General features: G+C 44.0%; 1 protein-coding gene and 1 long non-coding RNA gene across 7 annotated transcripts in view; both read right to left on the minus strand.

The window, feature by feature from the left end:
* LOC135249926 (uncharacterized) overlaps window positions 1–7,311 on the minus strand; it is a 193,420-nt gene extending 186,109 nt beyond the window's left edge. For both annotated transcript variants that reach the window (XR_010328829.1, XR_010328827.1), the window contains exons 1-2: window positions 7,257–7,311; window positions 5,563–5,639 (exon numbers count right to left, since the gene is read on the minus strand). This is a non-coding gene — a long non-coding RNA (uncharacterized LOC135249926). The remainder of the gene's footprint in view (window positions 1–5,562; window positions 5,640–7,256) is intronic.
* Window positions 7,312–13,038: 5,727 nt separating this feature from the next.
* Window positions 13,039–26,446, minus strand: part of LOC135249940 (kinesin-like protein KIF26A) — a 103,776-nt gene continuing 90,368 nt past the window's right edge. For 4 of the 5 annotated variants that reach the window (XM_064325660.1, XM_064325679.1, XM_064325688.1 and 1 more), the window contains 7 exons: window positions 24,806–24,965; window positions 24,021–24,183; window positions 20,081–23,339; window positions 18,842–19,035; window positions 17,918–17,941; window positions 17,193–17,343; window positions 13,039–15,290 (listed from right to left, as the gene is read on the minus strand). In XM_064325660.1, the coding sequence (XP_064181730.1) occupies window positions 15,112–15,290; window positions 17,193–17,343; window positions 17,918–17,941; window positions 18,842–19,035; window positions 20,081–23,339; window positions 24,021–24,183; window positions 24,806–24,965 (4,130 nt within the window). In that variant the 3' untranslated portion in view covers window positions 13,039–15,111. The remainder of the gene's footprint in view (window positions 15,291–17,192; window positions 17,344–17,917; window positions 17,942–18,841; window positions 19,036–20,080; window positions 23,340–24,020; window positions 24,184–24,805; window positions 24,966–26,446) is intronic. The other variant, XM_064325668.1, reaches the window with a different exon arrangement.

A 26,446-nucleotide genomic window follows, 5' to 3' on the forward strand; every position in this document is an offset into this window, starting at 1 on the left:
TTGTACCTCAGCTCAACCTCAAGTGTACAGTGTGTTTGCCCCCTCCCCCCCCCGCCCCATTCTGATTGATGTTAATTATAAAGCGTGTCCTCTGTACCTGGAGCCACTATCGATACATTGAGTTAGTTTACCCCACATAGGAAGCAAGGAAGAAAGGTCAAGGTTCTGAATCCATACTCAAGCAAGTCCACTTCATTATGTGATTAGGCATAAAGCTTTTGCCAATCACAGCAGTTTCTATCTCAATAAATTTGTATTTTGGCCATTTAAAAGTGCCCTGTGTATAAGGATAAAAACTTTACAAGCATTGTAGCATGCACCTTTTTCCACAATGTTATGAACTGTGTTTCTGAGTATATGTCGGAGAAGGTTACTACCAGTAATACTAAGGCACCGGGGTTAGGAGTCAAAACATAGTGACTAATTACAGGCTGGATCTCATAATGCCATTTTGTTTCACTGGAACACAGTAGACCCTCCATTTTGTTCCATTAAAGAGGTTGCCTAGAGAAGAAATCCAATTATTGCAAAAACAGCAAAATGAGATCATGCTAGGTTTGCGAAACAGACTGAATACAGCATATGACACCCATCTACTAATCTACCTAAGACCACATTTCATTCAGTTTATCAGGTTTATAATGCAGAGGCCAACAACAGCATAAGCCTTGTGTGTGGGGTAGAGAAAATACTTGCTGTTGCAATTCTACAGCTGTCTTAATAAAGGAAAGCTCTACTGTTGTTATTAACTTACAAATTGCTTTTCATCTGCACTTGGGACTTTCCTTTGTTTATGTTAAGTCTCCTATCAAAGATGAGGCAAGTCCCTTGCACATTGGTATAAGCATTACTAATACAGAATGGGATACAGTGGCTCTTTTCAGTGACAGGAACATAATCCCAGGATAAGAGGGCGCTCTGATGAATCTGGAGCTCACCTGAGGGCACATCACTGTAATACTTTTCAAGTGCCTTCAAAACTACTTCATAACAGCCCTGGATCCAATTGTTAGAATGTACTTGAGGAGGTCCACAGGGAAAATAGGTTTCAAAAGGCTTTAAGTGCCTGAAAGTCTCTTTGGTAAATAGACACAATTCTCAAACCGAAAAATGGGAGAAAGGAAAATCAGTCAAAAATTGGGGAATTCCATAGTGAAGCCTGAAAATTTTACTTTCCAACAAATCCTCCCCTTAAAGAGGAGAACACTTCGGTGGCACTGTGAGCCTTACAAGTACGGATTTGTACAGAAGGAGGTAAAAGAGGTTCAGTTAAGGCCTAGATCTGAACATCCACGCCCTAGGCAAGCGTGTGAATCAATAGCAGCCACTGCTAGACCCAAACTGGCCTTCACTGTGGCCTTAGGGCCTTAGACATGTGTGTCAACCTTCTGTCTGTTCATCCAATATGGGCTCATGTTTGCTTCACATTTAAAATGTGCAAATTAAGGCCTCTTCCACCCCAGGACAGAATCTGTGCCCAGGTGATGAGATCACAGAGAAGGTGAGGGGTGAGGCAGTAGGCCCCCCCTTGAAGCCACCCACTCACCTGGATTCAAGGGCCAGTTTCCACCTCACTGCAGAGGGAAGTACAAGGAGTGGCCCTGCAGCCTCTCCCTGCCACCCAGCAGATGGTGACTGCTGAGAGCCAGCAACAGCCTGCCTGGTCAATGAAACTTTACTGGGAGGGTCCTACCGTATGAATAAATGTCTTCAGACGGACTAATTAAAATGGCTCTTTTCATTAGGCCGGCCCATCTGTTAAAGCGAAGGACCTGATGGAATTGAGCACCAGTCGAATCCGCAGTAAAAGAAAGGCACTGGCCACACTGCAACTCTGGTCCAATAAAACTATTTGGGTTCTTCTGTGTGACTAATGAGCTGCCTTTATGACTCCTGTGCTCCGGAGGACAATCAAAGAACTTTAAACAAGACTGCCACCTTTTATGGACCCCAGACCCTATGTCAGAAACATTTCATTAATTACATTCGCTTTCGTTAGCGTGTCTGCATCTGCGCTTTGGCGGTTTCTGGTCCAGTCCAGTGGCATATCATAACCGAATAATGAGCAGGTACTTTAATCATGCCTGTGCTATTGTTTGTTTACAAGCTATTTATGTAGCTTACATGAAACGGAGGGAAAATATTGCCTCATCAGGTTCCCCTTCCCCCTTCCCCTGCTTTTGTTAAGCAAATGTATAAGCATAGTAAATGTTAATTGTCAAGATGAGGTATTTGGGTCTATGGGAGTACCTGCAAACCTGAATATATCAACCCATAATCTGCATTTTGTGACATATAGTTAAAAAGGCATAAAGAAAAATACAAGGTCACTGCGGAAAAAACAAGGCTTCTCCCCTCATCTACATTTTTATAAGGTCAAGACGCTCACTGGCGGGGAGGCGTCTGAATTCAGCAGGGGACCCTGCGCGTGAGCGCCGCGCAGACAAACAAACACAATCATTCCCGCGCGCGGTAAAACTCAGCCGCGGAGGTGATTAAAAATCCCCTCAGGAGAGGGAGATTGGGTGTGACTGACTCACACCCAAGTGGTTCTGACTGACTGTCGGCTCACCCCCCCGAATTGTCTTGGCCTCTGACTCAGTAGGGCACACTGGCCTAAAACTGGGGTATATCGTGAAAAACAAGAGCTCGGACGAGCGTAAGGGGTCTCTCAAATCAGGTCTGAGCTACAGGAAGCACAGCCTCGACAGTCTCAGATAAGCCTTCAGCTATCAGCCTTCAGAATTCATTTTCTTTTGTTTTCCCTGGACTGGGTGGTGCTCAAGGTTAATAACGAGCCTTTCATGGTTTTCACCTATGATTGCTATTGCGTCAAGCAGAATCAGTCTTCAATTCTTTAAGACTCACACAAGGTTTTCTCAAAAAAATAAAACAAAAATCTGGAAATCACGCAAGCCATATCAAAAGATGCGCAGATACATACACTTTGGTGGCAACAACATTCTTAACATAGTGGGAACCTGTGGCAGAAAACCTAGCAGAGAATGACATGAATGAACTGAAGATAAAATGATCCAGCTTTTCTTTAAAAAAGCTGCTCACTACAGTCCTAGAAATTACATCTTCCCCATGAGTATTAGACTTCACTCTTCCCTGTACATGACTCCCTGGGTCCGACACAGAGGTCTGAGAGAATACACATGATGGTAAGGACGACACCATGGCTGCCTTTGCTGCCAGATTAATTTTGTCTCCATTAAGAGTGCTCAGGACTTGGGAGACAAAAGCTTTCCAATGTGCCAACCAACCCCTTCTCTTGGCCCAGCTCCACCACAGTCTGAAAAACTGGGGGGGGGGTGAAGGCAGAGGACAGCCTAATCTGCCATTTTATGTGAATTTAACTAAAGAAAAAGGCTCGACAGAACAATGGACAAAACTTCAAAGGACTGCGGAACATCACTTTACCTTGAAACACTCAGTATGTGCGCCAAGATCAACCGACTGAGAATCATAAAGCTGCTGCCTGTCGCTCTGAATACAAAACAGTCTGCGTTGGTGCCTGAGCCGCTCCTCATTTCCCCACCGTTTCCCTCCCAAAGCGCAGGCTACAGCAGTGGAGCCAGCACCCTAAGCCTCATTCAAACACAAAGTGTGTTTATAGTAGTAAATTGGATTCTTGATTCCTTGGGCTCCTCGCTGCTCTTCGGTGTTTGTACTCCATGCCTATTAAAGCAGCGCCAGGAGGACACCCCAATGTACACGCTGTTCATCCAAGGACCAGTCCTGCCAGCTCTTAATTACCTGTGCGAGGGCTCAGTCTATCGATGCTGTACCATCCACACAGGATCATGCCATCTCATGCACCTACCTCCTTCACACCGAGAAACCCCAGCTCTCGCACAAAAGGTCAGGCCCGAATCAGGACTTTTAGTCTCCTGCAGGACTGTGTATTAGCTTTCACTGTAATTATTCAGTTTGGTTTGTTTTCAGGGCTGCGGCTCTAATTACAGTTACTGTCAGCCCAGCCATAACTGAGTGTCTACTCTCCCATAACTTTGCTCGTAGAGGAAGGCCAGCGTGGGGCCGCTTCTGCTTAAAGAAGAAAGAGCCGCCATGCGCGGACACTCCTACATGACTGAAAACATGACCTTATTTTAGGAATCGCCAATAATTACAGCCCCCCAAAGCAGGAGGGGAACATGTGCTGGTGCTAAATCTCCCCAGCTCTGGATAATTTAAGCCTCTTTTTCCACACCGGCTTGCTTTAATTACTGGAAATAAGTGGCAGCATTTGGCCAATTTTATTGCGCTTGTTAAAAAAGCAGGGACTGGTCTTGCTAGTGCAATCTGTTTGATTGCGGAGCTGTAACTCTGAAGTCCAGCCGTCACACTAACAATGTGAGTGAAACACGTACCCTATAACTACACAAGACCTACACATTTTCCACCTACAAAGACCAAAGATGAGGTAAATGAGCAGTTTGTCTTTCTGCACTCTTTCATTAAGACCATTCATTATAGGCATCCCAACAGCTTAGGCAGTGTAAGTAATGGTCAAATTCCACTTTCATATATATTCATTCCTCATATTCATACAGTTAAATGACATACTTCGGTGCTTGTGGTAATAAAGACTGGATTGAGCGACAATCACTCTCCCAGCAGGAACATTTCTTTATCGTGACTATGATTTTGTCTCTTACATTTTGTCAACTCTTTGGAGACAGCTATCCGAAGTTATCCAAAGTCTACCAGCAATCTGGAAGTAAGTCAAGCAAAAGAACTGGAGTTCAACACCAACGCTGACAAAATTCATTCTGTCTTCATTGTTCAGTTGTTCTATAACTTCTATTTTTTATATTCTTTGGAGTGAAAAAGGAAACACTCTTGTTCACCCCAAAATACACTAAATAATGAGACTTTACAAACAAGTTACAGGAATAATAACCAGTTCACTTATAGTCTTTCAATGGTACAGAAGGGGTTAGGCTAAGACACAAAATTCAATACACTGAGCGCTCCAAGAATGAATGAACTCGCTTTGGTCCATAAGCATGTAAAATGTGGAAAGATGGAGGTCACTGGTCTATGAAAAATGTAAGTCAAAAAATGAAACCCCTCATGGATGCCTCATTGACTACAGAGGGCACTGCTATAAACCAGTCAATGGTGTGACCTTCCACCAATAATAAGAGCATAGGTGCTCTGCCTTAATGCTTGTGAAAATAACAGTTACTGCTACCACCCTCACAATCACAAAGAGCAGACATTATTATCTCTAGGTGGTGGGCACTGCACAGCAGCTAAAATAAAGGAGACACACTGAAAGGTAATATCTGAATAGTCCAGAAAATGCTATTAATCATAACGTAAAGTTTGGGCGGAACATATTCATGACTGGATGGTGGTTCAATTTATTGTCCACATCCATAATCAATATTGGGATTAGTTCCTTTAGCCTCATAAATCCAACCTTTCAATGTATTGGACTGACTGCTATCATTAATGCGACAGTGGACCACAACATTGAAGTGGCTGGTAATCTAGCAATGCTGGTATTCTCTCAATCTCTTTCAGAGGGCTCCAGAGATTTGACCTTACCTCCTTTGATCCCGACTGTGTGCCAGACACACCCTCCAGCCTCCGCCTCCATCCTTTTGTTTGTTCAAGACCCAGCCCTACATAAGATACATTTTAATAAGGTTAGAGCCAGTAGTCCAATTTCCATTCGACATCTGCACGAGGGGATGAAATCAAACCTTGGGAAAAGTTCCAAAAGTTAGGAAACAGTCATTTCCACATTCTGTAACTGGGTTGTGGAGAGCTTCCTCTGATCGTCAAAACACACAATGAAGTATTCAGTATAATTAATTCACCACTTCCTTAACAAGGAATATCCAAATCCTTATGCAGGACAATGTAGGCAAGTTAGGCATTATATATTTAACAATATGCTTTTTTTTTTAGCATGCATAACATACACAATTGCATGTTAACACAGGTGTATATTTTCCTAAACAATTCAAACAATAACATAAATGCGCCAAAAGGTTTTAAAATATAGGCCTATCATTCTAGTTATACGCCCTGTTCCTTCTACACTGTGTTACAATGGGGATGTCCCAGATGGATGCTGACATGTTTAAAAGCTGTCGGAGAGCAAGCTAAATGCCTGGAGAAAAGCATATTCAATATTGTGTCTTATGTTGTTCTACAATTAGCCACAAGCAGTAATCTCAAATATGGGCACATTGCTTCCTGCACCTGCAAACTCTTAAATCCTTTCAATTGGGTTCAGCACTTTGGCATTTGTATGCTGTGCTACAAACTTTTAATTGCCTTCTTCCACATATTTACACATTAAAAACAAAGAAACAAGACACTTTGAGAAGAAGCCTAGAGCACCTTCACACAAGAGCTTGTTATGTACTCATTTATTATGGAAATTTTTTTTTTTTTTCCACAATCAGCTTAGTTTTAGGTTAGAGGAGGCTACCCTGTAGCCAACCCTAACTTCTGTAGAGAAATGCAGTGTCAGTAAATGTGTTTCATCTTTGAGTTGTAAATACTTCCGATAGCTTATGGCCAGAAAGACACTGGAAGAGATTTAGAGTAAATACAAATAACACACTTGTCATTACCAGTGATCGGGGTCCGGTTGTGTGTGTTTTTCAAAGCATGTGATGAGATTCTAAGGAGTTTTACTGTTGTTGACCAATTTAATAACTTTCAAGGGACTGTCACCACCTCAGCAACACCCCTCTACCTCAACTTTCTTTGAGACAGCACAAAAATCCACCAAACCCATGAATCTATTTAACTGAATCACCACTGCGTCAAAACGTCAGACACTTTAGGCGCTAAATACCCACAACGCATTACAGACAGACCCTGTGGTGTAGACTTCCTGGGTAAGTTACATTTTCACTTCATCATGCTGTTTTGGAAGACATATGGTGCCCATTTTCTCCATACCACTGCTATCGAGAATCTGAACCATATCACTGGGCTTTGATAACAAGGCTCAGCCGGTATTTACCATGTGTAACGGAGCGAACCCTCAGTTTTTATGGTATCATGGTAGCGGATGTTTGTTCCGAGTACGCCGCTCTCATAAAGCAGCGCGCACCATTTTTGTTTGTCGGTTTGTCGACTCGAACACTTTCGCTACTACTGTAAATCTGTTCATCACCATAATGTACTGCAGGTAATTCCACATACATGCATCTGGTTTGTAACATTAAATTCATTTATTTTAGGATACCATATTCGCAATTTCAGCAGCTGCTACTAACCGTTATTTGTTCCATGTTCAAACTGGAATGACGCAATCCGAGTGTCATGATTCTGTGCTATTTTATTGGAAGCGCTGGACAAGAATAATTGGCTATTTTAGACGGGGGGAGAGCGTAAAGTGTGTTCTATAACATTTTCTAGTATCTAATTAGGTGTGTGATGATTAGATATAAAGTAGCAATTGTATAATATATGTATAATAATTTCCTTGTGTAAAAATGTACTATTGTTCTGTAAGATAATTGAATATTGTATAGAAATGGTATAGTCTGGATAATAGTATGTAAGCAGGTCATTCGCTGTCAGTAGTGTGGCTGGCAGTAGGTGGGCATAATTGTGCAAGTATAATTGATGTGTTTTCCATGTATATAAATGTTTGTATAATAGTTGGGGGCACTTTTGTAAATAAAACACCCCACTTGGGTTGCACAAGTTTGAGTCTCATCTCCAAGTTCACTGTAAAATCCACTGACCTACCATCTTTGTAACATACTGTCTCTGTCGCATGACATATGCTTCAGTTTAGCTTATTTAATTTCAATTCCTGGAAACATGTTGATGGTGCAATATTTTCCACCTGAAGGAAGCCACAGTACTGGGAAAAAGACTAGGGCATTCATCTCCTTCACGAAATGTGCTTTTGGCTATAGCTGACAGTCTAAAGCCTCTCCCTTTCTAGGACCACAGATCTCATACAAGCTTTTATCCTCCAGCCACAAAAAGTAAGAGGGGGAGCACAGCAGAGTGACAGTAAATATTTATGTGTTTTGCTACCTTCAGCTGCAGAAACCTGGGGTGGCTGTCAAGTGGCTTCAACTGCTAAATGCCTGCTATTCAGTTTAGCAATACAGTCCACTATATGATAACAAGTTCTGGTTGTGCCAGTGTTGACTGCAGCCAAGAAGGCGCGGTTTCAGTGGTCAGAGCTGGACCCATCTTATCATATTTCTGTATTGTAGGTATAACACAGTGACAAGAACAGGCCATTCAGTCCAACAATGTTTGCCATTTTCCTACCACTAAAGGGTACCTAGTGCTCACCGTTTACCTATAAACTAGATAGTATATAGCATTGCAAGAAGCCTGGTCTTGAAAACGGCCAGAGTTTCTGCTTCTACTCTGCTCAGATTTGCTATACTTTTGCAGATTTGATATATAACATATTATAACTCACCACCAAAGTTCAGTCATTCAGGAGGAACGTTGGCTTCAGCTGGGAGCCAAACTGGATCAGCATCCTCCAGAGAGACAAGATCATGATGGCCTGCCTCTACAGAGAGAAAACATATCACATCTGAGCAGAAAATCTCACCTTACTGCCTGCTGTCACCTCTCCTCAGAGCTGCTACACATCTGATTAACTTGTGACAAAGCACAAAAATCCAGCTCCCATTAGTTAGATCCCTGGGTTGAATTCCAAGAAAGAAGTTTATGTTTCAAAAACACTTTGGGGCTTAAAAGTAGAAATGCTTCATGGCTGAACACTGCCATCGTTTTGCCAATGCTGCCTGTGCTGTGCTGTGCAAGGCTCAGCAGGAGAGAGCTGGAATTCAATGTTAGGCTAATATATGCAGCACATAGCTGTAGGTAAACATACCCACAAATCCTAGAAATTCTTCTTGTCAGCAGCTTGTGAATTGACTTTTGACATTCAGTAGATGGTGGACTATTTAATCGAAACATGCACAACCAAGCACAGTAGCAGCCATATAACTTTATTATAAACCCTGAAGCCAGCCAGCTGTGCACTTGGAGCCAATAGGATACTAAAATTGTTATTACCAACTTAAAATTGTTCAATCCATATAGACACTGGTGCAAAATGTAACTGGCTTTCCTTGGCTTAAAATAGTACACATAAATTGTAAACAAGCAAACATCAGGGCAAACTTTGCAATCTCAGCTAAAAAAAAAATCAGAATAGAGTGAACAGAAATTATAAAATGAGCCTAAGTTCCCTTGTTAATTGAATATTCTTGTAGAAACGAATGTTCCTGAATTTCCTGTTCTCTACCTTGTAAGGATAGGCTACTGACAGTAGGCTACTGTTGTCCAGTTGCACATTTATGCTCAATTATAATTCACAGATTACTTTTAAAAAACAATAATTGTAGGCATAGGTGACAAGGGAGGTCACCCCATCTGTGGGAGGGGAAATGAAAGGGAAATAAGAGAGGCTAGAGCAGGGCTGCACAACCCTGTTCCTGGAGATCTACCGTCTTTCAGGTTTTCCACACCAGCATAATGTGGACTTGCATAATAATTTTTAAAACGCCATTTCATATCTTGGCTTACAAATGGCCCTTAGTATTGTACATATTTGAGCTGCCAATCACAGGAACAGAAGTCTGTGTTGATTCTTCTCCACAGCCTGTCAGTTATGGAGTTGCAATTCTGTCAGGTTTCACTTTGAGCATGAGCTGCACATGAGTGAATATAAATGGCAGTGCCAAAAATCCCCTGTCAGAATGCTTGAAGTGTCACCCTGTCACCATCGCATTGATGAGAATAATACACTATCAATTGCCTTCTGTGATTTCATCTTGATTACAGCAGCCGTTTCCGGGAGCCAGCGGGCAGTGTGATTAGTGGGGAGTTCTGGGGGCCTCAGCCCTCCACTCCGGGCACGCTGCCTTCTCCGCAGAATAGACAAATTGGATGAACATCCTGCCCACTACCCATCCACAATAGGAGAATCAGACCCCACCTGTCATAGTGTTAAGAAGCGGTTTTTTGCTCTCCGGCCTATAAAAAGAGAGCTGATTCTATTCATTTCGGAGGCAAAGAGAGGCTTAGCCCACTGATGTGGACCCAAGTGCTCTTTCTTCTGTGCACTGCCCATGCATGAACTGGTGGAAGCAGCTTTTTAAAGGTAAAGGCAAACATCCTTGCTTCTACTTTCTCTATAAACATGGGGTCTCGCTCGCATTGTTACTGAACCCGTCTCAGGTTTCAGATACCTTAGCATGTGTACATTTTGTGTACACATTTCATTCAAATGCTAAATTTCATTTTGCATTGGATCATAAATCTGTCATTGCGGGGGGAGAAAAAAGTATATTTCTGAAACAAAAGGAAGCAAGTGGAGGCTTGGCATCCCAGGCATGGCTGTAAAACTTGGCTGTGAGCTGTGGATGAATGGGGCTGCTCCCCGGGCAGAGCCAAAGAGCACGGGTGCCCTGCACAGCTAAATCTGCCTGTGGATTTGATTAGGGCCACGATGACCAGCTGCTCCCACTGGGTGGCCAAATCATCTTCCAGTGCTTTTAATCAAATTAAATAAACGGGGAGGGCCAGTGATGGTGCGGACGGCATTACTCAGCACAGTGTCCATAAAGGTACATCAATGCACTTTGCAGTGGGGGGTTAAAAAAAATACACAGGGGGGTAAACATTGTGTTCTGTTTCTGCTCGCTTCTTGATTGCCGCATTGTTAAGATTGCTCAAACCCTACAGCACGACAGGCATACAGTATAAACATTTGGAAAATAATCATGTCCTACACTACCACATTCAGCAACCTGAAAGGGATAATTGTATAGATGATTTGCGTTTGGTGTAGCCAAGTCATTTGCGATGTGATATTTCTCCATAACTAAGAACAGGAGCGGCCAGGCTAAGTTGTTGCCAAGGGAGTTATGCTACTGAATGAATATCCATGCAAATATGAGAGAGAGCGAGAGGAGCCATTATCAAGTACATATCTCTCACTTGGGAACAAAAACAAATGAGAAATGAATTCATTGATTGTTGTTCTTCCAAAAGCATGCCTCATGACCTCATGTAACACAATGACGAAGGTTCAGCAAATCAGACAAGAGCTCTAGAGAGGAAAATTCCCTCAAAGAAGGGTTTGACAATTATCAGGCCCCTGTGATTTATGACGTGTTATTTAGCGGTGAATTAAACTGTTCACTGAGATTCTTACAGATATCTAAACAGACAAGGGCGGGTACTGCCAAAGCCCTTCATCATGTTAATAATATCCCCAGAAAATCCTCCTGCAATGAACATTATTCTCCATGCTCGGTCAGAATTAGCAAGCTGGAAAACAAGGGGAACGGGTAGTAGCCAAAAACGCGAACGGTAATTACACCACAAGGAATTCCACTCAGAGCTGGAACTGAGCTGCAGTTAAATGGGTTATAAATGTGCCTTTCTGAAAAGGAGTCGGCTGTAGTAGGCTGTCCAATGCGGCCCTTGCAGTGACCATGGTTCCGTCCTCATCAAACGAGGCATTCTTCCGTGAAATGCTGAGCAGGTGGCAGCGCGGCACGACAGCACAACGTTTTCGACGGTGGCCTCGGCTCGCAGACAGAGAAGGCTGCAGGCCTGCGTTTCCACCGCACTCTTTTCCTGGCATTTAGTTACAGGAACGTACTGAAGGGCTGATTACCTACCGGTTCCATGATGGATGTGCTGCCCACCTCTGTGAATCCATTCTGAAGAGCCATCTCTCTAGGATAACCCTTTCAAAAACTGCTGCATGTGCCCGTATGCTGTGGGAAGCTATTTACTGCACCATAACTTTAAGGGATAGTTCACTTTCTGGAGATTTCTTTGATGGGCCCACAGTTTTTGTGCAATAAAGAATATATTAGATACTTACTGAAGTTTCTCACTACCTTCTGACTTCACAAGGGCTGGTTTAGATGTTCTTGTGGGAATTGATAAGTGACTATAATCGCACACAGCTGATCTCTGTCCTAGCACACAGCTGAGCTCAAACACTATGCAATGCATTGAACTGCAACTGCATGTCCCATGAACATGCTGCAAGAGCGCTAACCTTCAGTCACTGATTACCAAGGCAGCAGGGTGCAGTGCACACAGCATTTGCATTCTGTATTATATGCATTCTCTTCACTATACTGGACATTTTAATTGGCTAGTTAATGCATCCCACACATAATTTCTTTTCTACATGCCTATTAACACTAAAAATTTATACATTGGAAAAAAAATTAATACATGAGTCATCCTTCTTGACTCATTTGGAATCAGACAGATAGTTATCCAAAGTGGATTTTGTGTAGGATTTCTGTGTAGATTTTGTGTAAAAAAAAATTAGATACATGCATAGGCTCAAAGGTTTCACTGCAGAGCTTTGAGAGAAACTAGAACCTTTAGGACGCAAAACGCAAGGGATCATTCCAGTGACGTGAACCCATATCTGATTACCACAAGGCAGATAACTCTATCCTTCCACAAGTGCTGTGGCATAAAGCATCATAAAGCACATCATCTCAGATTGAGTTGCAGCGGATTGCCTGATTGATAGTGTCTGTCTGTACTGGAAACCTCATATGCAGCATGTTTCTGAGAAGGACAATACTTCCATATCAGCACTACTGTCAGTCATGGTGTAAATACACCACACACCTTTAGGGATGGCCTAAATTTTACCGATGAATTTGTGCAGTGCAGAGACATGGCTGTATGAATCATGTCAAAATGTAATACTAGTTAGGTTTTATTTCAAAACCTACAATGGCAGAGGCAAATAAAAACGTAATACTTTATATATTGCGATTGATAAAACTACACTGAAGCCTGAATGCATTGCTTGAATTAATGTGCATATTTAGAATATCTGTTATGCCAGTGTACAATAAGACACTGTAGTATGTGAGAGTCATGCGAGAGAACAGAATGGGACATGCGATGTAAAATATTCATACACATTAAAATGATGGGCAGAAAATAGCATCTCCCACAAAGAATGAGACAACACAATAAAATTGGTGGAAATGAAATAAGTGGATACATAGCATCTCAGGGTACTGCAATAAGAAGGAACATATCATTTATTCACAAGTAAAAGTCAATGCAAGCTGCCATTATCATACATTTATACACAGGATTTGAAAACCCTATACAAAACCAAAGACATTTGAAAATATGATTTGATATGAAATGTGGCCTTACATACATTTGTTAAAACCATTCTTAAAAAAATGTTTGGTAACAGTCAGCTCAGATGACCGACCACGCATTAGTGAAAGCCAGGGATTTTATTACAAAACAAGAGCAAAACCAAAACAATGTGTAATACAAAAAGATGAATAGAAATCTCATGCAGCATCTTCAGAAAGGGCCTGAGAGTATATTCTTATTTAAAGAAGAAAAACAAGATCAGTTCAGAATTATTTAAAAAATAATAATAATAATCAAAAGAAACAACAACCAAGCCAGAGTTTTTGTCTCTCCCTTTGGAAAACCAAACAGTTCGCAGCCTGCTTATCGGGTTTATTCAGAGAGAAAACACAAATGAACACAAAAACATACTGGCAGCTACATTTTTGCTGAAATAATGATCTGATTTGTTCACTTGGTTCACGGCCCCGATATCTCAGGGCTCCAAATTGAATCACTGCGTCCTCATTCTCGGACCTGGATATTCTCATATCCCTGGCCGCTGACAGATAACTGCCGTCATTCTTGGTGGGGACTGACTCATCTGAGGATATGAACGCATTAACAGAAAGATACAGCAAAGAACTGGTACTCTTTCTCAGCTGTGCCAGCGTCTGCAGCATGGTTTGGACCAGTGTTCTGATGGACGCTGGAACCGTGAAGGGTCGAAACCGGTCAAGACGTTTGTGCTCACAATGACATTTTGAGGTTCTTGGTTAGAGCAAGAGTGGTGGAATGCATAGACTGGCCTGGGACCTCCCTGCGCAAAACCACTGGGGCAGCTGATTGGCCCTGCTTACAGTGTCTCACCTCTGCCCTTTGCTCACCCAGTAGAACCCCCACTCCCCCTCAGAGCCACTGTGCAGAAATGGGCTTGTGGCGTACCAAACGGCACTGGTGTCACGCGCTCGCTATGGACGCGGGGCTTGTTTCTCAGGCTGACGCTGGGGCTTGCGCCTCCGAGAGCAGGTGCCTTCGAGAGCGGGCGCCTGTCACGCCATGAATCACGCGCGTCTCCTGTTGGGAGCGGCCCGGCGCGGGAGCCGGCCCTCAGGATTAATGGACCGCCGCTGCCGCATCTCCATTTAAATAAACAAGGGCGAGCACTCCACGACAACAGGTTCGCCTTCCCGCGCTGCACGTGTCCGTCGGGACCCCTCGTGTTCAAGGCAAATGAAAACGGCAAAGGAATTCTGCGACACTGCCGGCTGAGGCATAGTTATGACAGCAAGTCTGGTCCTCGACAAAATAATGCAGTACTGTGTTTTTAAAGGTTAGCCATCCGTATAAGATAAAAACCAAAGTGGACAGAAACCTAAGGTCTACAGGCTGTATGACCACGGGCACACGTTGACTTGAGGTTTGAACATGAGAAAGGCAAAGTTTGGGATGCAATAACATTAGTTTATTGCTCTTATTTTTTTCTCCTTTTATTTCTTTTTTTCTTACCTAAAATGATATTTTTACATACTGTATAATCATATAAATACACTATACAATATAAAATAAGTTTATTTTTCTTAAAAGGAATATGTTTAGGGTTTGCTTAGGTATGCTGGTTTTAATACTAGCACCAATACAAAAAATATTCACTTGAAAACAGTCTTAAGAAAAAGGCACTTTGGGATGTAGTGAAATGAATTGGTTTATGACATCTGCTTTCGGTCTCGCCACCGCGGAAAACGTAGAAACTTTGCTGCTTGTTCAAAAGTCCTGCTCCATTCCTGTCTGTCCAACATAGTGAAGATTTCTTTCTGCAGAAAGAAAAGCCCCTTTCCATCATGTGGCTTTTCCCATGTTTGACGCCCATTTTAGTTTTGTCTTTTCGCTGTGGGGCGCCATCCTGCTGCCTCTCGGCGTATCTACGAACTCACTGCTACACTTCGTCATCCTTCCTTGTCGACTTTCTGGATTCCCTCTCTTCCCTCTGTCGCTCTCTCACACTTCGACTTCTCGTGGTCCATCTTGAACGTCGGACGCCACCCCAATGTCGAAGCACGTCACCATCATGACACGCGACTTGCATAGGTTGACGCAGTACTCCAGTTCGTCTGTCACCTGCTCCAGGGCCTCTAGATACTCCTGCGACTCCTTGTCCAAATCCTGGTCTACCTCGACTGGAACGGGAGAGAGAGAGGGAGAGAGAGAGAGAGAGAGAGAGGAGTGAGCCCTGTTGTTGACACACAGTAAGTGGCTCAGTGGGCTGGATAATGTTATTCACTGCTTTTCCACTCCTGTAGCTAAACTCAACTGTGAAAAAATGAAATGTGCCACTGGCTGGGTTTTTAAAAAAGTTATACGGGACCATTGGGACACACATGGCATGAGTGCCAACATGAAAGAAATAAAAGGAATGGGTTGCTTCCCTTCTGAAGCACCCATGCCTATGGCAATTGATCTATCCTTTTTCAACGCAAGTTTCATTTTGATGAACAAGGGACTAAACAGAAAGTGTACAAATAATCTTCCTGGAGTCAAACATCCATTGCTGAGGGGGGTGAAAATAATTAGAATGTCCATATATCCACAGAGGATGCCTTTAAGCCTAATGGTTTGTATTGTGGGAGGGAAAGATAGTTTATGTAGTGTGCCTACTCGCAGCATTGCTCTGTTCTCGACAGGAAGCACAGATGAACAGGTTGCATCCCTGGCCAAAGCCCTTTAAAAGCTCAGCGAACACAGAGATGTGAGGGTCTGTGAGAAACAATTCAGCCTTTAGCCCCGAACCAGCAAAGGGAGAATAACATTCTATTGATTTTGAGACACCGTGGGAGTGCTCACAGAGATGAGGCCTTTCAGCAGAGTGAAAAGCTGCTGTGTGTTTCCCCCAGCCCAGGCTTAAAGGCAGGTGCTTGGTGCCACTTCAGCGAAAATAACGACTTCATGTCTGTGACCTTTATGGACCCATTTATTCTTTTATTTCTCCATCCCAGAAAAAGTCCCACTCCTCCAAAGGGGCACTTCTCCAAAAAAATGGAAACCTTTTTAGTTTCAATTATTTTTCATGAAAATTTTCCAAAATGCCACTCTAGCTGAAGTGGGCCTGAATGCCTTTTGATTAATAACACAGAGATTCCGAAAATAGATTATAATGGACAGAGTTGCGAAGCACTGGGAGACTGATCTTTAAAGAATTACTGAACACTATGGCAACTCTGATCCATTCGGCTGTAAACAGCCCCTTTCTACAGCCGGTTTCATTCATTCAGCATTGCAGTGCAAGATTGACTTGTATGGCTTTGTGCCTATAGAGTGGATAATAATACCCAGTAAGTGGTTCTCAATCTGCCACAAACTTTAAAAGGCTTTAACAAAGTGACATGTTCAATTTACCACTGACTATGACAGCAGAGCCATACAGTACATCCCACTTAAATATCCATATAAAAGGAAAAAAAAATGGTTGGAACCATGGTTGGAGGCCTGAATCCTGAACTATGAGTGGGTTCAACGAGTCGCAAGGAGCAAACGTGGGAAAATGGCAGGGCCTCTGAAGTAACGCTCGGTGGTAGCCATTGCCAGACTGTTCTCACTAGGTGGGCCTTCAGGCTTCCAAAGGAGCTACAGAACTCCAGCAGCCAGCTCCAAGTGTGTGGGGAGTAACGTGGGCATCGTGTTATAAAATAACATGGCAGACCAGGTGTGGAGGATGACTGAATATCAGATGTGCATATGGATGATTAGATTCTCTGGCCACTGTGGGGAAAACCACCTCCACATTGCTCATCAATGTCTCTGAACAGACTGAACTAAATCGATTGCCAATGGGAAATCAGTACTATCAAGTATTCAAATATATCAATTATATTTATTGCATGATTGGGAGACCTTTGAGAACACACCGCAAGCAAATTAACACAAAAGAACATGTGACAACAACACAATGCCATGTAGCCAACCCAGGAGAGTATACACAAGTATAAATGCCCCATGACAAGGTAAGAAAAACTGATGTGTAAAAGAAACCAAGCCTGCGGTACAGTTGCTGAGAATGCCCCAGAGAGCGCCCTGGTACTCACACTCTCCTGTCCACTTGCTGGGATCCATCATCAGCCTCTGCTTGGTGTCCTCCAGTTCCTCTTTCAGCATGTCGTGCTTGGCCCGCAGGTCCTGGATCTGCTGCTGCCGCCTCTCCAGAATCTTCAGCTTAGTGTTGAAATACAGCAGGCCCTGAAGGAGGGTCGTAATCAGAGGTGAGCTACTGTGCTGTCACCTCACCCAGCACACATGCTATTCAATCCTGCTGAGTGTAAGAACTGTAATGAATCCTTACACGGAGACAGATTATTATAAATTAAACCGAAGACCATAAACCAGAAGAGATGGGCCTTTTCTTTGACTAGACTAATTAGGACTGAACTCAGGGGGGAAAAATGGACTTTGCTTAATCCTCTTTTTTATCTGCAGGAGAACCATATGCTTCAGCATTAGGAACAGCTGATTGAAAAGTGCAATAACGGTAAGGGTTTTTCCCCCTTGACTGGAATCGATGGAATAACAATTACAGGATACACAAATGAGCTATAAGGCATGTCCAGGTGTGGCACATTAAGGGCATTAATGGCACACATTTGATTTTGCTATATACCTTATGAAAATTCATTTTCCAAATCAATGGATTAATAAATAAATGAATTTTTTCACATTAATCATACTTCACATCCCATCCTAAATCCAATCCTCCTACTACTATTTTGGCAAACACTGTCACTCAATCCACATCCATCCAGCCTGGTCAACATACCTTCTCAACATCCTGGAACGGCTGCTGCAAGAGAGAACACAGAAAAAAGAGCAGGTCAGAATAGGCTGGAGCAGGGGTCTCTCTCTTCTCTCCCCTACACACTCTGTCTCTTGCTCACACAGAGAAATGTGAGAGCTGGCAGCAATGGAAGTGATGCAGGGAGAAGCACTTCATTATGGCGATTCAGTCACATTGGCTTTCAAAGACGAATTGAAGATCATCTTTTCCTAATTGAAACTAAATCAAACCACCATCCAGCTGATTTAATATCTTCTTTTAACAAATCCCCGTCTGCCTCGCTCCCACTTGTGGGAATGGTTAATGACCCATGGAAACGGAGAAGGCCATAAAGAGCGATCAAGCAGCCCAGGACGGTGGAGGAACCTTCATTTATCACACTGTCCTCGACCACACTTGCTCTCCACATCTTCCTCCACCACTGCCTGGCCCCAGTAATCAGTCATATCTAAACCAATTAACCCTAGACAGTAATTGCTTTCACGATCCCTCCACGTTCCTGCTGAACCCAGCGTACAACAGCACAAAGAGTGGTCACAGGCACTTAAACGCAGTCATTTGCCACCAAGCTGATGGAAGGTCAAATGGCTGAGACAGACATTCTTGTCTTGTTCCTTAATAAGAAGCCTAACCAAGGAAGATGAGCTAAGATGTTCTTTCAATGTCAGCTTGCTCTTCCTTGGTACCATCATTTAGGCACATGAGCAGTAATGAGAAACAGCTTAACTGAACCTAAAGTAGGTTTGAATATTTGGAGTGTAGAATACTTAAGCTAATGTATACATGCATTCCATGGATCATACATGAATTAAAGCAATGCTGGTAGCCTAAAGCCAATGGCAAAAAAAAAAAAAAAAACATTCAAATGGAAACCCTTTCTCATGGTCCACTGGACATTGTGCTCACCTCAGCTGCATCCTCTTGTCGTCTCCTCTGTAGTCGCTCCACATCGTCAATCTCATACACTTTGATCTCAAAGGGCTCCTTCAGAGTCCCGGGCAATGGGGGCAGGTCCACCCATTGGCCCGTGGCACTGGCCTTCTTCCCGAGGGACGCGGTGTCTGGCAGAGGAGCCGGGATCAGACGCCGCCGCTGGAGGCCTGGAGCACGAAGACAAGGATTTAAATGAGCTCTGGAAGCACATACTGGGAGTACCTAACCACAAATAGGCATGACATGAAACAGGCTAAGATAATAGCAGACTACACAGAACTCCACTGTGTGGTATTGATTGCATATTTATAAGGTATAGCACTGTCTTTAGCACCTATAACAGATACGGATTACAGTGGTGGACTACATAAATCTATGAATGAACAGAACCAGGTTATGAGTTTCCACTGCACTGGAATTCAATATAATTTTATTGCTTGCATCAAACGCTTCTCCTATACACTTTTCACATATATGAGAAAATGAGATAAGGTTCTCTGGATTAAAAAATAAGCAAGCACTCCATTTATACTTAATGTTCACCATTCTACAGATTCATGTATGAAAATGTGCACTGCATTCAGTTCTTACTGTTTAATGGTATCATTCTAGGGGAGCGGTCAGTGTATCAGTAATTCAGGTAGTGAGAGAGGCAAGCAACTGATGGGAGGAATACCAAATTCCAAATGAAAGTGAAAGCGTGTACTTTCTCCATAGATTAACACAAAACTGCCCTGAGGCGCAAAACATCCAACCTGTCAGGGATGTAATACCTTTTTGAGAAATTTGTGAAATTCTAAAGAGCTGTTGCTATTGATTTTGCGAAGCAGATCCTAGACATGCACAAGCTGTGCATGTTATGGCATCGTAAGTGGGTCCGGCACTCATGTTAAGAGGCCAAACCAGTAGGCTCTCATTCTGCAAACTAGTTCTCTTAAATAACTGATCAGTCTTGGGGACCACACAAAGAGACTAACCCTCAAGATGGGGATAAATCTGACTCTTGCTCAATAAATTGTGAATTTGATCATTTTATACAGAGGCAGCTGGTTAAGGTCAGGGCCTATATCTTTCATTACAACAGTCAAATATTTCTTTAAATATGTTGACTGAACCTTTGTTGAAAAATAATTAACAGCATACAGATCCACGTTCTGAGGAGAAGCCTATTTTTGAGTCAAATCACTTCAAAAACAAAATAATAATACTTACCATTAGACCTCTTCTTGGGGGATTTAGAAGCCCTGGTGCGGCCAGAAGAGGACATGCCACTCTCGCTCATGGAATCGTGGGCAGAGGAGGCGCTGCCAGTGGCTTCACTGTCCCGGATCATGCTCTCATAGCCACTGCTGCCCCCACTGTGGTAGAACAGTGCAGTGCGCCCCATGGCTGGAGGAAGCTCCCCACTCAGTACACTGCTATTGTCACTGCCGTGTCCACTGCTGTAGCGCTGAGGCCTTCTTGGAGCTGTGATCTTACTGTAGGGGGATGGCAGCATAGGGATGGAGGTCTTGTCATCACTCAGGTTCACTCCACTGTCGTTGCCACTGTCCGAGTCCCCAGAGCCCCTGAAGTGCTTTCCAGGGCTGCCTGACGCCAGCTCGCTGACTCTGCTGTTAGCTGCACGGATGGCTTGTTTTGTGCCCATAATGGTTCCCCTCCCAGGTTTACCACTGACCCCCGTCACAGACCGAGTGGCTGTCTTCCCAGTGGGGGGAAGGTTAGCACTCCGTGTGGTGGGAGCAGCAAGGGATTTGGTGGAGGAGCTCAGGGCCTTGGAGTTGCTTGAGGAGAGGCTTCGGACCTTACTTCCATTTACACCCATCCCCTTCGGGTTGACACTGCCTTTTATCTGCCCTGTTTTGCCTGGGGTTCCAGGGGCAGTACAGGAAGGGGGAGATGTAGCAGTGGGAGTGGAGGCAGAGGTGGGCATTCCAAGCCTTGGTATAGACCTGCTAGATTTGCCACTGCTGCCTAAGCTGGCACCGCTATTCTCTCTACTAAGTCCAGGTTTGGACCCCACTGAAGTCAAGCTGTCACATCTCTCCAGAGAAATCTGACTGCCATAGCACTGTCCACCATCTCCTTTGACCCCCCTATTTTTTAGACTAGACGTTGCTTTGGCTGAGCTGTAGTCAGCCTTTAAGCTTGATGTTTTGTAGCCAGTGGAGTCCCCTCTGAACCGTAAATCAAGCTCATCTTCTGATGCTGTTGCCCTAGGTGCTGAGGACTTTCCTGCATCAATACCTGCAGCTTTTAAGGCACTTGGGGGCAGCAAGATCCTGTTCTTCTGATCTAGGCTGGATTTACGAACTGGTGGAGCAGGGGGTGATGTGCCACCAGGCTTAGAAAGCATACCTTTCTGTCCATTTGTTTTCTTTCCCAAGGAGGAGAACTTGAGGCTTCCAGTTGCCGATGTGGCATCTAGATTCCCTTTGGACTCGGGGGAACTGTGGATGACAGGCACGGTGCCCAGTGTGGTTGCCCCTCTCCGGAACTGCGGCATTTTACTAGGAGGCTCTGCCTTCTTGACACTAGACTTTTCGCAGCCATCCACCACTCTCTGGGATGAGGTAGACCCCTGTGTTTTGGGTGGTCGAGGTACACTGTTGCTGTTCAGGCCTGGCTTCCTGGAGGGTATACCACTCGTGCCATTCCTGGAGCACTTAATTGAAGAGACAGTCTCAGAACTTTGAGATTGTGAGTGACTGTCCATGCGCAACCAAGGATCATCCGGCTTGCCTTCCTGCTTGCTACTCTGGGGGACAGATGAGGTAGGTTTCATTTTCCTGGGAAGACTGGAGTGAACATGTGAGATCTGCGGGGGTTGGGAAGTGTTGAGAGTACTGGCTTTTGTAACTTTAGAACCTCTGGTGGATGCTTTGGTAGAGTCGGGGGATGGTGGGCACTTAGTCATACTCAGGGAGAGTTTGCTGGAGGTGGCACTCTCACTGTCCACTTCTGAGAAGCAAAAGCCACTGTCATTCAGGGAACTCTTGGCATCCTTAGGGGAGAAGGGCTCCTTGTCGAACATGCTGAGGGAATCCAAATAGAAGGTACCCTCTGGACCAATGTGCTTAGACGGCGGTATGAAGCTGCCTGCGGAGTGTGCACCTTCACTCTCTAGTGTGCATACACTGACTTCACTGAGCCAGGAACTGATCGAGGAGCGCCTACTGCCAATGCAGTGAAAAGGCTCGTCTGGCAAAGGTGTCACCACCTCTATATTAACCCCAGAGGCACCCACCTGGGAGGTATATGCATCAAACTCATCATTGATACTACTGATGATGCTAACCGGACGTGAGCCTGAGGCCAATGCCTGCAAAGAGCAGTCACTATTGAAGCTAATAATGCTAGAGGGCCGCCCATTGTCAATGATGCCGCCAATGGACAGCTCCTCCACCACTGTGAACACCAGCTCATCTTCTCCATTCAGCTCCACAGGTTGTTGCAGGGTCACAGTAGTCCTCAGGATGTCCCTGTCAAAACACCTCCCTCTTAGGGTCGAGCGGAGGTGGCTGACCTCCAGTGGGGTCCTGCTCATGTGGTGGGCTCTACCCAGCACTGGAGAGGTCCCGGCTTCTCCCCGTTTTACCGCTTGGTGGCTCATCCCTACAGGGGGGATCCTGGTGGCAGAGCTTCCCTCAGTCTCGGGACACAGCCTTTTGGGCTCTCTCTGCTGGGGGGGAGGAGGGGCAGGTTTGGGTAATGGCTTCTTGTTTAAGTAGACCTTCTCACGCACCACTGGCTCAGAGTCCTGTGATGCTGCCCCACCATGTTTGTAACTGCTTGTCCGGCCATCAGAAACCAGCACTTTCTCCCCGTCTGCACTTGTACGGCTTAAGTTCTCAGAGATTCCCCTTTCTGAAGTGGCACCTGGCCATTTGGAATGTTCCATTTTGGATTTTACAGGGCTGCTGTTGTTGGAGTGAGTTGGTATGTAGTGGGGAGACTGTTTTGGAGAAATATTCTCTTGGGAGGATGCTTTGGCAGGAGTCTTTAGGGGAACAGAAGCCCCCTCTTTAACTTTGGCCACTACTCCAGTGTCCATTTTGGGACCAGTCTGAGACCCCCTGCCCTCCCCTGTGAAGGAGTTAGGCTCCTCGCTGCCATCAATGCACTCAAGTCTTTCCTGAAGTTCCGCAAATGTGTTGCATTTAAAGAGGTCTCGATCTACCGGGCTGCCTTTGACGCGCTTCCTGTTCAGTGATGGAATAATGGGAACAAAAGCAGGAGGGCCCTCGTTGTCACTGAGCTCACGATCAGAGATGGCAGCTCCTCCTGGTCCTACATAGATGACTGTGTCACAGGACTGCTCACTGCTAGAGGAGTAGTCTGGATCACTGACAAAGGCTGGTAGGTCTGGGTCCAGGGCCACCGTTCGGGGGTGGAAGGGCCTTAGGTGGGGCGGTCGGCGAATTCGCCCCTCTTCACAGGAGCTGTCCCCACCAGAGGAGCTAGATGCATACTGCAAACAGGAGATGAAAGCAAAAAAACCATAGAATTACTTTTTTATTTTCTTTATTTTAATCCTTTCTATACATAGAAACGCATAGCTGATATGCATAGCTGATTGAGTTTGCTAATAACAACTTTGAATTCCCTGCACAGTCAATTGCAAGGAAAATATCAATTCCTTCGACATTATAAGTCAATATTCTTAAAGGTTAAAAGTCCACACCAATAGGCAGACAGATATTAATGCCAATACTATGTATCGGCATGCATGTTATGCATTTAAATTGCACCTCAGATCTATAAAATATAAATATATGCTGTCATTCTGTCTAATTACATTGAAAGTATATATCCCTAATCTGAGTGCATACATTACACAGTTCCTTAGGCAATAGTATTGATTGAATGTTGTGAAGCACCAAGAAAAACCAGGTCTGAATTATAGCACTAACAACCTTTCATTAGCAGAACTACAGATGTATTTATAGATCCAAAAGCTTACACCGAAGAAAATGTTCCTTCTCCAGGCCAGTTTACCCAGACTATTCAAAATAATATGGGGGGAAACATAACAAAGAGGCCTAGAGTTCAAATGATTACTTTGTGGAAATTAAAAGCTTTCGACACTCAGCCACCTGCACTCAGCCACGCTGATGCGACAGTAAAAACACGACTGCATTCAGAAACTGACCTTGGATTTCTTCTTCCTCATGCGGTGGATGCGGGACGCCAGCTGAATGGTGGTGAGCGACTCGGCGTAATTGGCCGGGGAGTCAGAGATGTGGGCAATCATGGTGGTTCGGCAGTTGATGTTCCCCAGCGATTCCCTCAGCAGCATCGTTAGCTTGCTGTCCCTGAATCATATTAAACCAACCGCCGTTATTCCACACCGCACAGAAAACCTCTCTTTGATGTACTTACACCTTCATTCATACGCAGCAGCACATGACAAATATAAGACTGAAACTAATCTTTTATATAGGTCTGTATATGTTTAGACAAATCTGCATGACTGTTTATTTTTGTAATATGGAAAGGCCCCAATTATGGCTTGCCCTTGACTGATCCCAGTATATTAAAAAGCAAGACTACCCATTTTCACTCCCTGCCCTTTCTCTCCATTCTGATCTCTTTCCTCCATTCGACTGCCACTTACACCTCTACTGCCTTTTTGCTCCATCTTCCACAACAAATTCCTCCATCAAATTTTAATCAGGAACTTCCCAGATCTGTGAACTTATTCCTTCTGACCGCGCCTTCTCCTATTTTTGCTTTGAACAAGAAAATAAGCTTGAGCGATTTATCTGTGAACACCACAAGAGTGGAAGGCCAATAAAGAGGGAAGCCAAGCTATAAAGCTGTCAAGGTAAACACACACGCACAAACTTGCCTGGCATCTTTCATTATTTATGTGGCAGCTTTGTTTTTTTTTGTTTTTCTCAGAAGTGAGAGAAAGGTGGCTGACAGCAGACTCACCTGTAAGGTACATGCTTAGCTCCATTCGCCAGGGCGAGGATGACATTCCCCAGGGCGGTCAGTGACAAGCACAGGCCCCCGCCTCCGTCCCTGCTCTTGCTCAGGACCTTCTCGCAGCTTCCGAGGTCGATGAGGTGCAGCCGGCTCCGCCCGCCAGACACTGTGAGCGAGACAGGGAGCCGTGAGGAGCGTTTCCCTCGGCAACGCTCCGTCTGAACACAGCGCTACAGTCGCCGGTGAACCAGAAGTGGTCGGTCTGAACCATTAGCCTGAGGCTGAGATCGCGGTCTCATTTATTCATGAGTAAGCCTCGGTCTGGTGTGATTCAAATGTGGGTGAATTTGCCCCAGTTTAAAAGCCAAGTGAGGTTGTCCTAGATGCCAGACACATTACTCAGAATGTCTCACTAGGTCCTAATGGCACATTTGTTGAAACAAAATGAAAACAAGACTCCATAGAGGAGTTAGTATTTCAGAAGATTAATGTTACCAATAACAACTGGCAGAATGAGTCCCATTGCCACACATCACCACCATTAGGATAAACTGATACGAGCGCTTTTACAAATATGTCTGATATATTACTGCAGTTGATTGTTAGAGGAAATTGAAGATTTTTAGACAAGAGGGCAGTGGAGCATTAACCCATTTTCAGCCAGATTTATAAATTAAGTGCAAAAGCTCCACTCATCACCAGAATGTAAACCAGCCTCCCATTTTCAAAGCCACAGAGCTCCAATCCATAAACATTCAAAGTAAGAGGGCTCAAGCCTCATTACATATTCAGATTTATTCCGGTATTAGCCAGCATCTACCGACAGGTAGATTACTGCGACAGGAGTGAAATACTAATGACGAGCCTAATCTAAAGGCACCTCGATGGCTAGTTTCAGCAATTTCCTATTAACATCTGGGATGTTAATAAAAATAATTTGCACTGCTTGTTAATATTCTTGTCAAGATTTTATAAATTGGTCTAAATGGTCTCATTAATTTATCCTTTCCTTGACTGAGTGAAGGCTTAACAAAAGGTTGAATTTAGTCTTTTCACAGCTCTAACGTAGGCCATCAAAATCTGTTAATGTGCATGAAATGCATTCTCAAATGCCACGAGAAAACAACCCTGCATTTAAAATGTTTCTAATCGAGTATTTGTTTTGAGTTGAAAGCAAATAAAATATATTGAGTGTTTCTACAGTCTGGTTGACTAAACAAAGCTGACAATACGTGCTGAAATTGCTGTTTGTGTTATCGAGCTATTCTAGTTGACTCGCTTTCTCAAAGTGCTTTCTTATAAGTCCTTATTGCTTTAACGTATTGGCAGAAAGAAGCAATGGAAACAGACGGGATTCTGTGGGAGTTAGGTCATTCATTAAAATGACACAGGGTCTAACTCTCAGAGGAAGTTACCACCAATGAACACAGGGAAGTAATCCATTTCCTATTATGGGTCATGTAACATAAAATGATCGGGGTGCCGATATATTTGATCCATGTGGAAAAAAAACTCATTGTAAAAATGCAGGCACAGTCACACTGTCTTGATTGATTTACTTTTACGGAACGGAAAAGGACAAAATGGAGAATTTTGGAGCCATTTTGTCAATCCTGACACACGACAAAGTGTACGCACACTCAGAAC

Source organism: Anguilla rostrata, chromosome 1, assembly GCF_018555375.3.
Source record: "Anguilla rostrata isolate EN2019 chromosome 1, ASM1855537v3, whole genome shotgun sequence".
NCBI lineage: Eukaryota > Metazoa > Chordata > Actinopteri > Anguilliformes > Anguillidae > Anguilla > Anguilla rostrata.